Source organism: Adiantum capillus-veneris, chromosome 6 (genome assembly GCF_014529385.1).
Source record: "Adiantum capillus-veneris isolate H3 chromosome 6, ASM1452938v2, whole genome shotgun sequence".
NCBI classification, from domain to species: domain Eukaryota; kingdom Viridiplantae; phylum Streptophyta; class Polypodiopsida; order Polypodiales; family Pteridaceae; genus Adiantum; species Adiantum capillus-veneris.
In genome coordinates this window covers 110,475,014-110,489,044 of record NC_140936.1, presented here as the reverse complement: position 1 = coordinate 110,489,044, position 14,031 = coordinate 110,475,014, and the positions used below count along the sequence as shown (strand labels likewise).

Below are 14,031 nucleotides of genomic sequence, written 5' to 3'. Positions count from 1 at the left end.
CTCATGTGCACAGGAGGGGAATGAGTATGGGGAGGGAGAGAGACAAAAAGCGGAAATGAGAGAGAGTAGAGAGAGATAAGAGTATGGACAAGCTTTTTATCAGTCAGATACACAATGCTGGACTTAGTGGTTCTTGCTACATCAGCTGAGATGGACAGAGTTTTGGGCAGATTTCTGTAGACTTGATCACAATCCAGATAGCCACATTTTTCTACCTCATTAGAGTATCGTTATTCCTAGATGTATCCTGTGGTTTGTGTCCCCTTGATCTCATCGTATATCGTTCAGGGTTTTTCCCGTATTTCTTGTATATGAACCTATGGTTGATTTTATGTAATGCAAAGGGTCAAAGCCCCGCAAAAAAAAAAAAGAGTATGGACAAAGCCCTATTAGGGGCACTCTACACAAGTCACACTATGATGTGATCTTATACTCTAAGAGTGCTCAAGGCCCCTAAATATAGAGGTGACCGAGACTAGACCCAAAAGACATGGGAAAGGAAATTTGAAGAGTCGCCTGCCAATATACTTGGCACCCTCTGGAATTGGCCCAAATTTGCCTGATTGAATGCTGGGCACTACCACTCGTTTATCCCAGGAGACGACCCTCTAAAACTCTTTAAGTATCTGTTGGCAAGCTTTCTACGCACCTGCTCGGTGTAAGCAGGTGATATGGGATGGCTGGCTTTAGGATGGAGCTTAGCAGCAGCGGGCCTGAGAGGTGAGTTTGATGTCCTTTCTTCTTTGTTTCTTGGTTGACTTTGGTCTTTGGCAAGTCACATAAGGAGGTTGGATTTGGGTGGTCTTTACAATGGTGTTAGGGCTAGACCTTGCTAGGTATCATGTGACATGGCAATATGTGGACTGTTGTGATGGTTGGAGGTTTCCAAGCCCAGATTGTGGACAACTGCTGATAGATGAATACCCTATCACTCTCAGGATACCTGTTCAAAGGCTTCTGGAGTCCCTTTCTACTCTTTTGTAGGTAGTTGGGGACTTTTACTTTTTTTTAGGAGTTTTGTTCCAAGGCCGTTTTTCAGTTTTATAATTTTTTTGGCCCTTGTGGCTTTGTTCAGTTTGTACATTTTTCATTGACCATGCCTCCATGGTGAACAATCTGTTTCAGTTGGAGAAGTTCTTCTGTTTCCTCTACTTCAGGAGGATCATGGCAGACCAACATATGGTACTTATGTGAAAATGCATTATAGATGTTCCATATTGCAGGAAGACCCAAGCGAAAGGTCACGTCATTATCTATATCTAGAATCTTGATGGCCCATGCTTGGAAATTTAACAACTTCACCTTTGTGGCCAGCTTGTTTCTTTAATCTTGCCTTCTCAAACTTGAATAAGACAAATTGGTCTATAATCAAGTCTAGGCATCTTCTGTGCTTATCAGCTTGTTTCTTATGCTTGTTTGCGAGTAAAGAATAGCTCTTCTTACTTGCCCATAGCTAGGGTTTAAATCTCTCTCGAACTCATCTGGTTCAAAGATCTTATCCTACATAAGAAGACTTGATTTTGGAAGGAGCCTTACCTAGAGTACACCGTATTGTTATAGGCGAACTCTACAAAAGGTGAGTACTGTTTCGAGTCGGATTGTCTATCTGAAACATATTACTTCAAAAGGTCTAAAATGGTGGAATTGACAATGTCGCTTTGTCCATCCATGTTTAGGTGATATGTTGAAGAGAATTTCAACTTAGTGTCTACATTCTCTAACAAGGCTCAACAAAAGAGGCTAGTTATGCAAGGATCTCTATCACATACTATTGACGGTGATGCTTGAAGACTTAAGTCAAAAAAATTCTAGCCACGTGAGTCGCTTTCTTAGTCTTCTTATCCGGGATGAATTGTGCTTGTTTATTGAAGCTGTCCACAATGGTCCAAATGGCAGCATTTCTGGTTTGAGTCTTTGGAAGGTCCATTGTAATGTCTATGGCTTTACTTATCCCTGGTTGCTATGGTGCTAGTAGAGGTTGTAGTAAACCTGGTGTCTTGTGTTGATCAAATTTCACTTTTTGGCAAACGAGGCATTGTCAAGCATATCTTTCAATGTCAACTCTGAGAGCATTGTTGGGCTAGAGTTATAGGGAGAATACCTCGATGATCGACGTAAGGTGAAGCATGAGCTTCTTCCTTAACCTAGGTATCGCCACACAATAGCTTTTGGTGGTGATATAGATGACCATCACTGAAAAGCCTAGGGAACTATGCTGTTTGATCTCCACCCAACCAACCCTCTTATAGGGGCCCCTGGCCCCTATCTTTAGGACTTCTTTACTTCACAACCATAGCTTAGAATTCACAGACCAGAACCTTGACAAAAGAAGAATCGAGGTGAAGCTGTGATACCATTATAACCGGCAAGCTAGTGACAAGCCGGTAAATCCATAGCAAACACTCGACTAGATCTGAAATAGATAATAGTTGAACTTGAGAACAATTTGTACTTGAGACGCAAATTGCCGCAGTGCGGCTTCCAGATGCATTGGCCCCAAAGCTTGGTGCCCCTTTCTCTACTTCTTTTTATAGTAATGAAGCCACAAAGTACAACTTTCGGGGAGTCACTCTACAACTGTGCATGCAATAATCTGGTAGAAGCGAACCTTCCCCCCCCCCCCCCCCCCCCCCCCCCCCCCCCCCCCGCACACCCCCAAAAGGAAGTGATATAAAAAAGCCAACCACTGTCAACCATCGTACAGCCTGCCACGTCAGTCCTTGCAAATTGCGGCACGATTCATGGTGGATTCTCAAGGAATCTGCCATGTGTCACCAGGAATGACATGTACGATCAAGTACTATCAATACACGTACGATACTAATCTAACTACACAAATTGTAACCTACTGCATATGAAAAAAATAGAAGACTTGTTATTTTAGCCTAGAGTTTAGTCTTTAAAGAATAAACACGAGGGGAAAGAGCTTACTTGAATAAAGATGTTCCGTACGTTGAACGTGAACAACCTTGCATGTCACTTTCGGCCGCTTTTTCTTTGTCTGGTGTTGGGTCTGTTTAGCCAGAAGGATCCCCTTTCCCATACGCTTGAATTCTAGAAAAGAAACATTGCCTCACTCTTCACCTTTTTCACGGTTTCACTTTCTTTGTTGGGCCTCTTTGTCTTTCCGCCACTCATGATTGGAAGGATTTTTACCAGGTGGCTATCTGTTATTTTATTCTTTGATGGCAGGATTTGGCATTCAATTGTCTCGTTGCAACTTGTGGAAGATGCCGGCAGCAACGTCGCGCTTTTCAGGCATGGAATTCTTGTTCTTTAATTTTGTGCATCCTACTCGATATTAGCTGGATCGGTTTGTTTTTCAGCTCAATTTTCATGCGGCCCAAGTTAGTATGACATTTTAGGCAAGTCTTAAAAAGACTTGACATGCCTAACACATGAAAATATGGAGTCTACTTATGTTTCAATCTTGTTGACATTTACATATCTTGAGTCACATGCCAAACGCAATAAAAAGTGGAGTCTTCTTATATTTTTATTTTGTTGCCATCTACATACCTCACATGTTACATTATGTGAAGAGTAATAGTGGATTATCGTATGTTATGTCTCCGATCTTGTTGAAAGCCTTCTTTTTCACCAGCTGCATAGGTTTTAGCATCACTTCTATCATCTTGTAATAGGCTTTGGGAATTAATTTTTTCTGTTTGTTGCTTATATCTGACCGTTGTGGGTAGGGCTTATCATTTGACTGAAATTGTTTTGTTTCCAGTCCAATACATTTGTGATAATATACAGTCTAGTGACACGGGAGCAAAGGCTGTAGCTCCTGTGGGTGATCTTTTGGTGTTCTACACGCTGCATGGATTTTGGCATTGAAAAATTTTCCTTTGTGTTGAGGGTGTGAATGCTTTATTAATTCATCAAATTGAATATTAAGAACATAGTTTATCTCAGTATTTAAGTGTGATAGAGTGATATGTCCTTTATCCAGGTTGTGGAGGAGATGAAAGATTTCAATTTGCGTCCTAAAATGAAAACCCTAACTGCACTTCTAGGAGCTTGTGGAGCTGCAGGGATGCCTAAAGAAGCGTAAGTGTTTGTGTTTTTTGATGTTTAGGACTTTCAGATTGTTATCAAAATCTGTCTGGGAGCCTCATGTACGTACAGACTTTTTGGGTCTTCTGTTGTGCATGCTCTCTAGGGCTGGGGTTGTACAGAGGATAACTGAATCAGGACTTACCCTGAACAAGTATTGTTATGCTGCACTCATAGCTGCAGAGAAGAACCAGCTCTTAAAAAGAGGCGACCCATTTGAGAAGGTGTTTGGTTCAAAGTCTTGATGAACAATTTTTAGTGCAGAACTTTGTGCAATCATGTGTATGGTCTTTATCATAAGGGATTGAATGATGGTAGTGCAGATAATTGAAATTTTGAACCAGGCGAGGAGCTGGTCGAGCAATGAGCTGTTTGGAGGTGACCGAGAACGTACAGAAAATGTTGATGAGATTGATGAATACATCTATTGTCTGCCCACCATAGATTTTGTAAGAGGACGAGGAAATTTGGTGGACCGAAAGCTGACTGTGTACCATGCTGCTCTTTGTGCCTGTGCCGATCTCAAGAGCACTGCAGTAAGTGATTCCAGGTTCTCTATATCATTTTTCTTTTGGAGGAGAATTTGGACTCGTTGAACATGCAAGGCTCTATTGTGTCAATGATTTATTTTTTATTAATGTAATGTATCCGAACTTAACGTCATAGTAAGGGTCTGAGGTGAAGCAGGTTCAGATTGGAACTTGTTCCACCTTGGAGATTTGTTAATCTCGATGAAGTTAATTGCCTTATCACTATTATGTAAGCTCTGCATTTTGAAGTCACCAATCTCATGCTGAATAGGTCATCACAAGTTCTCACTGCCATATTAGATTGCTAATGATTCTTGAAAGGCTGCATTTTCAAAGCGGCTTACAGATTATGTATTCCATTGTTTGAAAGGAGTGTACTAATTTTTTCGGTCACGTGGAACAATTTAAGGATATATGAATGAAAGCATGCCACTTAGAGGTCTCTTGGTGTAAGTCATCTATCCTCATGAGATGCAATGACAAAACCCCCCCGGTAGCCAGCCTCTGGTTACAAACCACCACATCGACACGGGCGGGCCATCCAATGTATTAGAGCGTGACATGAGAGAGATCTCGAGGAGAGATGGCAGCAGAGGACTATTACTGATCCTGTGGAGATCATGCGCATCCTTACAAAGGGCTCCTTATGTACACCATACTACACCTATGACCACAGGATGGTGTTGACTAGGCTTGCATTTTTCATGATGATCTTGTGCTGCCAGACCAACTGGGGATGGCCGTCTGTTTCCTGGCTCTCTTGGCTTGTTCCCGTCCCCGTCCCCCAGTCCTATGTCGTCTGTCTCTCCATCCCCTTGTTACTATGAGGGGTTGGCCGATGCTTAACAACTTGGATCTTTGACGGCCATTCTTACAATTAACACGATTTGGATCTTTGTCGGGTCCATTTTCATGTGATTGTGGGATGCTATGTGGCGCATGTAATGAATCTCTCGCTTTTCTTTGCATTGATAATGCAATTCATGCTTTCACAATTCTTGAAATAGTGTATCCAAGTGCTTTGTATGTTCCTTTTCAGACTTAGAGAGAAGACTAGAATGTCGTCAAAGAACACTCCTAAGAAATGTTGACGAGAATGTCGTCAAAGAACAGTCCTTAGAAATGTTGATAAGGTCAAACGTGTCTGTCCATCGTCTGATTTATTGTAAGTGGTGCATTTGTCAAGCCAAACGACATCACCAAAAACTTATATAGTCCAAAGCTCATGCAAAAACCTCCCTTATGCACATCTTCAGGGACTATGTGTATTTGATAATAGCCACTCTTGAGATCTATGGGGCTAATGGTAATTGCACCTTGTGACAATATTGTCGTTTCATGGAATCAGGAATGTGTTGTGTTCAAAGATCTTCAGTCTATGGACACACGAAACATACCAGCGTTCTCTTGTATGAGAAGAACTGAAGAGCAGTCCAGAGAAGTACTTGCCTCTAAAAGCTCATGGAATTGCTTGCAGATCTCCTCTTGTTTAGTCAAGCTTACCCGTTGTTGGGGTTGGATCGGTGGAGAGCTGCCGGGTATGAGATCAATTTCATAATCTTCCGGGCTTTCAAGAGGTAATCTAGGAGTGACTCGATAAAACAATCTTTTTACATTGCAATAAATTGAAAATAAGATATATCAAGACTTGAGAGTGAACTCTCTTCATACTCACCTCTCTCGCCCTTCTCTGGAGGGCTTTGTTCTTTCCACTTTGTTCTTTCCACTGTTGCCTAGTGGAGAGTTAGACTCCATGTGACCCTCATCTCCACACTTACAACATCTGAAGATCGGCGATTCTCTTGTTCCTACCCTTGGGCTTCTTAGACTAGTCTGTTGACTCCTTAAAAAGAATGTTTTTAGTTATTTTCTCGAGTTCCTTCAGACACTCCTTTTTGCTTCGCACGATAGGTGCTCTGCTCCATGTTCCTTGGAGCTCCGCTAGATTGGAAGTCCTCAACTATGATAGTTGACTCCATCATCCTCTGAAATCATTAGGATACACCTTCATACTCTTCCGAAGTGGGGTTTGAAGACCTGCTTCGAACTTTCTTATTTGTTCTTGACAGTTATCATTAAAATTTTTAGAAGAACCGACCGAAATTTTTCCATATAAGCTATAAGACGCTCATGTTTATCGTATGTAAGCCAGTCGCATTCTTTTCGGATGTTCTTGTCAAAATCAGATGCAACGACCCGCTTATAATACTCATACTTAAAACTTGTCCAAGTCTTGGCTTGGGTGCCTTTGAAAATCTTTGCAAACCACTTGCTTGCTATCTCCCTAAGATACATACCCACATGCCTCAGCTTCGACTTCTCAGCGACCACCCTCAAGGGCCCCCTCGCTTTGTTGCCAGAGCAAATACTTGCTTTTATTACTTGCACAAAATGTTGATACAATGATGCTAATGTTGAGATTCTGACGGGAACTAGATGTAGATCCTGATGGGTGCTTGCTAGGGATGCTTGATACTGCGAGGCTAAGGTTGAGTACTGAAAATGCTAATGGTCCTGTGAATGTGATCTGCAACTAATGGTGACGATGGGGCTGAAATCTGCATTATTGGAAAAATGCTGATGGCTTGCGGGTTGAATGCTTTGATGATGAGGTGCAAAAACGCTGGCATGCTGAGGTAAAAATGTTGGAATATAAGTGCTGAAATATTGAGTCCTGGTGCTGAAAACGCTGCTGATGAAGGGCTGAAAAGGTTGGTACTGAAGCTGTGGGTACTCGTACTTGCATGTACTTCTTCTTCTGCTTCTTGCCTTAGGAAATGACCCCCTAGGTGTTAGTGTTCAATTTCCTGTCCGATGGTAGCTCCAATATCTCCCAGGAGCAGATTAGGGAGTGAGCTGTTTTGTGGCTGTGCCTAGCGGTATTTGAGGTAGACGTACCTATTCACGGCGGTGCACTTCAGTGCGTTGCTCACCCGATAGGTTGGCATGAGGCGGGACCCCCGTTCCTAGGGTTTCCCGGGGTTAGAGTCTTGAGTCTTTTGCAATTCTGCTACTAAAGATGTATGTCAGGTCACTTTTAGCGAGTTTACATATTTATTAGCATTTTATCAACCATTTATGGGGTTGTGGGGTTTTGGCCAAGGTAGGGCAAATTGAGAGTTTGCCTTCAACAACCCCCCCCCCCCCCCCCACTTTTGGCATGTTGTTCAATGGGTAGATCCTGCGTTTAGGCACACTCTCTCTCTAGCGTTTTGTATGCGGCGACTTTCTCTCTCTAGCTTTTTTCTCTCTCAACGTCGATCACCCTCTCCCGTGCGTTTTCTCTCAACGATTCCCTCTCCTCTTGCTAGCACTCCCTATTCCCAACGTGTGCACACCCTCTTCGGTGTGCCACTACCTGTAGTGTGTGCTCGTGCCCGTTTGGTGGGCGGTATGCGGTAGGACGTTGATGACAAGGAGATCCATCGTGATAGATACAAGATCTATTGGCTGCCCGGTATGGAGAGGTGGTTTGCTCGTGGTTGCAGACAAGTTTATCGCCCGATTCACCCTTTTCCGTTGCACCTTTGGCATGGTATCAGAGCCACGACGTGCTCTTGAATTAATTCGGTGATTTGTACTAGTTTGTGGTGCTGATTTTTCGTGATGAAAAGAGATAGTTTACTGGTTTTTCTGCGTTTTTCACTCTTTTGGGACTGATTTTGGTTGTAATGGGCTGATTTGTAGATTTTCTCTTCTACCTCGACCTAGCTTTATCACACGCCTAAGTTCTCCAACACCATGGAGAAGAGTGATGATTCTGAAACAAGTTTAGCCCTTGATCACGAAGTGCATCATGAGGAGGAGACCGGTGGCGGTGGAACCATCGTCAACGAGGAATGGGGAGATTGGTCCCTACTCCGGCGTAGGTGGTCAACCAATCAAGATACTATACTCCCTACCTTTCCCTTGGACCAACAATTGAATGAAGACAACTATGCCATTGGGAAAGCTACTGTGATGGCAGTCTTTGACTCTTACGAGCTTGGAGGCGTCTTCTTGAGCAACTTTCAAAAGCCAATCAACCCGACGAGAGCAAAGTTATGGGATCATGTCAAAGCTCGAATCCGGTCTTTCATTATCCTCAACAGTACACCATCGGTGATTAGTCATATACGATTGATGAAAGATGCGAAGTTGATTTGGGATCGGCTTTCTTCACTTTATGATCGAGTTTCTCCAATGAAGCGGGTAGCCCTCGAGGTGCAGTTGAGGACCTTGGATGCGAAGAACTCTTCCATGCCAGATCACATCAACAAGATGCAGGAGCTTCAACAAGAGATGCTTCATATGGGAAAGCTTATCAGTCCAGAGGATAGGCCATCCATCTTTTGGCCCCATTACCTCCTCGGTACTCCAACTTCTATTCTTCTTTGATCATGAGTGACCGGCTGGAAACTATCTCTTGGGACGAGATTGTTCCAATGGTATTGACCTAGAGGAGCGGTTCAATACGGGGAAGAAGTCGGCCTTGACCGGTTCTTTCAACAACAGGAAGCAGAAGGGTAGGAAGAAAAGCAACAACACCAAAGACAAGAAGAGTGATGCCGAGCGCGAAGCCTTTAAGGCGGAATGGCATTGCAGTCATTGTGGTGGGAAGGGACATCATTGGAGGAAGTGTCCAAAGCGAGTCGGAGATGCTTCGACTTTTTGAGCATCAGTGGTGCAGTCATAGGCCTTTGTTCATTTGGAGATTCTCCCCGTAACGGACCCTCTGGGAACATTGGAGTTTGAGTTGACTCTTACGAGTCGAGATGATTGTGATTGGATTCTTGATGGTGGTGCTTCACGGCACATGACACTTTCGAAGGATCTTTTGTCCAACATGCGACGACACTGTGGTACCATCTTCATTGGCGAAAAATTTGAGATCCCTATTCACAGCGAGGGATCCATGGAGCTCATTCTCGACGGCAGAGGGGGTATGCATATCTCCAAGGTACTTTATGCTCCGAAGCTGGGATTTCATTTTATGTCTATGCACAAGGTGTGCAAGCTTGGCATGGAGATGATCTTCATAGAGGATGCGGTATTTATTCAGGGATCGACAATCCGGCAAAGAGGTCAGAGGGGTCTTGGTGGAGAACGGACTCTACATGCTCTATGCTCTTTCTTAAGCGACTGGAAAACCCATAGGTGATCCTTGTATTACAGATTTGGCCATTTGAATAATGATGCTCTTCAGCTTGCTTTTCGTGAGCAGATGCTTATAGGCTTACCAGATGTTGGGAGTAAGCATGGAAATGCATTACTTGCATTCGTGGGAAGCAATATCGAGAATCTATTCCACGACTTGCTACAGGTCGCACCATTGCCGTTTTGGAGTTGGTTCTTATCGACCTATGTGGACCTATGCAGGCCGCTTCCCTCAGCAAGGCCCTTTATTTCATGTTATTGGTGGATGATTTCAATGGTTTTACTTGGGTATATTTTCTACAACACAAGTACGAGGCATTTGGCCTCTTCAAGAATTGGCGTTCTCTTGTGGAGAAGGAGAGCATTCATGTGGTGAAGACTATCCGATTGGTGGAACATGTCCGTAATTGGGATTTGCCCAAAACTGCATGTGATCTGCATTCTGTTTTAGGTCTTTGTCAGGCATATAGTTCGCATATCAAGGATTTTGCACGCATTGCTGCACCCATGACTGATGCTTTGAAAGGGGTGAAAACTCGTCGTTAGCGCGTTGCTCTGTCCGAGGTAGCTATTGATGCTTTTGAAGCTCTCAAGGTTGCCGTGAACTGAGGCTTCGTGTCTCATCCTTGCCGCTTGGGATGACCCCTTTGAGATATGGACGGATGCGAGCAACGTCACCATAGAAGCTGTGCTCCAACATTATGGCCGTCCAGTTACATTTCTCAATAGGAAGTTGAATAGTGCTGAAAAGAATTATTCTGTGTATGATAAGGAGTTTCTCTCTGTCATTCATTCTCTCAAGCATTGGAAACATTTTTTGTATAGTAGAGGTTTACTGTGCGTATTGATCATCAAGCCCTCAAATGGCTTCAGTCTATGCCTAGTGCACATTGGAGTGACCGCGAGGCACGGTGGTCGGAGTTTTTTGAGCAATCTGGGGGTTTGATTGAATATATTCTAGGTAAAGCTAACCCTGTTGCAAATGCGTTTGACTCTAGAGACAAGTTCAACCGTGTCTATTCAAGGAATCTCTTTCGACACCATGAAGAACTAGTATGCAGATTCCGAGTTTGGTAAGCAATGGTTGCAAGCTCTTGCTTCCCAAGGGCCTAGCAACTATCTCATTCATGAGGGTCTCTTGTTTTTTCGCCACTGTCTGTGTGTGTTGCCTCCTCTTAGGCAAGCCATATTGCACGATGCACATGATGCACTCACGGGTGGGCACAGAGGCATGAATACCAATTTAGAATAGGCAGAAAGATTCTTTTTTTGGCCTAAAATGCGGAAAGATGTGTTTAAGTATGTCACACAGTGTTCAATTTGTCAGCTACCGTTGCCTATTTCCAAAGGGCCATTTCAGGACATTTTTATGGATTTTGTGACTAATCTTCCATCTAGTTTGCATTCAAGGAACACTCGATTTCTAACCATTGTTGATCGTTTCAACAAGTTTTGCATGTTGATTTCTTGCAAGGCCACAGTGACAGCACAAGATGTAGCACGTCTGTTCATTAAGCATTGGTATCACCTTTGTGGTTTGCCTAAGTCGATTGTGACAGATAGGGATGTAAAGTTCACATGGAATTTTGGGAAGCACTTTTTGAAAATTTTGGCACCAAGTTGAATTTCTCATCCACATTTCACCCACAGTCCGATGGTCAAACTGAGATCTACAATCAGTTGGCTTTCGAAGTTTTGAAGTCTTATCTGCATGATCAGTAGTCTCATTGGGAGCAATATCTCTCTTTAGTGCAAGCAATTTTGACGACTCCTATTCCGATGCCATTGGTAGAACTCCGTATTAGGCAGTATTTGGCCATCCGTTTTAGGTTTTGTTGACTTGATCAGTTAGTCAGTTGCCTGATGCCAATGTTGAGAGCCAGTCTTTGGATGAGATTATTGAGAGTGTGAAGCTTCGGCTAAGCAAAGCTCAGGAGTCTTAACGTCAGGCTAACAACATTCGTCAGGATGTTAATATCAAGGAAGGGGATTGGGTCTATCTTAGGATCATGAAGCAATGTCTCAAGTAAGTAGGAAAGAAGTGTCCAAAGTTGTCTCTTTGTATGTATGGTCCTTTTCCAGTCATTAAAAAGATCAATGAGGTTTCTATGAAATTGCAGTTATCTAACTCATGGTCAATGCACAACGTTTTCCATGTTTCTTGGTTGGAGTTGTTTCCAGGAGACCGACCAAAGGACATTTTTGAAGAAGAACCCGAGATTATTGATGAAGTAGAAGTCATGGAATCGGAGAAAGTTTTGTTGCATCGGTTTCGCCATGGATCCAAGAAGCAAGCACGACAATACTTGTTAAAGTTCAAAGATCGAGGAACCCACGAGGCAGTGTGGGTTGATGAAGCATTTTTCACGGAATACCTTGAGTTGTTGGCCGACTACAAAGAAGATACGCAGCTCAATACCAATACCTCACCTTGAAAAGGGAGGAATGTCAAGTGCATATTTAACCCTATTTGTACGTGGACAAGTTGTTCCTACCTCTAGGGTTTAGGAAGCCTAGGAAGTGTTCTGGCAACCTTGTGAGCCTCTACGCGGGCCGTGCATGTCCAGGTACTTAAGAGTAGATACATACCCTCTGATTGCACACCTAGCTGAGCATTTTCTGCCATTGCATAAAACCAAAGTTGCATTGCATATGAACCTCCTCTTATGAGTCCTCTTATTAAGTGACTTATCATCAAGGGATTTTTGAATCTATAGATCGTGGGGGATTGGCTATTGATTGCTCGACCCAGTTTGTGGGGATTACAAAAGAAGCCTTGATGCGCATGGGAAAGCCACAAGAGAGAAGAGTGCACATGCGTCAATTGCACAATGCCTACAGCGTTTTCTCATTACACCATCAACGTTTTCAGCAAGGACAGAGTTGCCTAGCGTTTTTGCCTTGAACCAGACAGGTTTCAGTTCTCAGCCCTTGAACCGGTCGGCATTTCAGTTCAACTACGTTTTTGCCTTGGACAGTCAGCGTTTTCCGCTAGTCTCGTCATTGACATCGTCATCGTTGTCGTCGGCATCATCGTCGTTGTTGTCGTCTTCATCGTCGAGATAACCATCATCAATTACCACAGCATGGGGGGGGGGCTTGGAGGGAGGTTTGGGACCCCATCTGGTGTCGTCTCTTCTCTCTCTCTCTCTCTCTAGCACTCTCTTGTACTCTAGAGCTGTTCGGAAGTGTTCGATATCATCACTCAAGGAAAGAACCACGAGAATTTTTTTTTGCTTGTTGAGGTCGCACGTACCCCAAGAACACTTTGGCATGTCGATCACTAATCTGTGTTTTTGAAGAGTGGTAGGTAACCCAAGAAAGAAGGGCTTGTCCAACCTCCCCTTGTTCCTCTTTTCCACTCATTGAGAACGGACCTTGCACTTACCGGCATGCCAATCAATGTGAGGTGGGGGAAAAAGCAACCTTGGTGTGAGCTCAAGGCCGCCAAGGGGTGCACCTGCAGGAAAGAGTTGAGCTTGGGTAAGAGAAAAGCCTTCTTAAACGCAGATTGCAAGCCAAGAACACAAGAAACTCATGATCTTCAAGAACTCAAGACCCTTGAGAACTCAAGAAGCTCACGAACTCAAGAACCCAAGAACCCCAAGTACCCAAAGAGTCAATTCATGGTCATCACCCGAAGCAAAATGTATACATTGCGTGAAGGTGATGAGAGTTGAGTTGGAGATGACGAAGTTTCTACATGAGCAGGATTGTTCAACGATTCCCCCCATCCCCATCTACGCCACGGATTGCACCAAACCCTATGGAGGCTTTGGTCAAGTCGATGATGGACATGATGCTACAACAAGAGGCGCAACGCGTGAGAAAGCACGCATGGCGGCCGAAGAACCAAGGGCAGCTATGGAGTTCGAGCGTGAGAAAGCACGTGAAGCTCAATGCATAGCGTGTCACAAACTGGTGATGTGGTAGAGCCACCTGGACTAAAGGACACCAATTTTTATAAGTTGTACCAACTTATGGGTCCTATCCGACATAGTTACCCGGAACGGGAAATCGGAACGCGGAACGGGAATGGCAACGGGCGTGAACTGCCATTCCTTGTTACATATACTCACGTCTGAAACACGGAACATGGATTCGGAACAGAATGCTGGAACGGGAACGAGGATCGAAGACCTAAAAATGGTCATTTCCTGTAACTTTCCTATTCGATGAGGCACAAGGGACAAAAGAATTGTGTGAAGGCTGATGCTGTGGCAGCTGTAGGGACGTGTCACAAGACAGGCACCACGTGCCAACGAAAAAGAAGAGACTGAACAAACTTTTGGCACTTCAAATAACA

General features: G+C 43.8%; 1 protein-coding gene across 3 annotated transcripts in view; it reads left to right on the top strand.

Moving 5' to 3' along the window:
- The window catches only part of LOC147456077 (pentatricopeptide repeat-containing protein At4g35850, mitochondrial-like), a 67,852-nt gene that overhangs the window by 18,090 nt on the left and 35,731 nt on the right, over positions 1–14,031 (top strand). For all 3 annotated transcript variants that reach the window (XR_015188427.1, XM_086514644.1, XM_086514645.1), the window contains exons 4-7: positions 3,193–3,258; positions 3,956–4,053; positions 4,166–4,283; positions 4,383–4,595. Coding sequence is in view for 2 of the 3 variants with exons in the window: in XM_086514644.1 (XP_086370770.1) it covers positions 3,193–3,258; positions 3,956–4,053; positions 4,166–4,283; positions 4,383–4,595 (495 nt within the window). In the remaining variant the exon portion in view is untranslated. The remainder of the gene's footprint in view (positions 1–3,192; positions 3,259–3,955; positions 4,054–4,165; positions 4,284–4,382; positions 4,596–14,031) is intronic.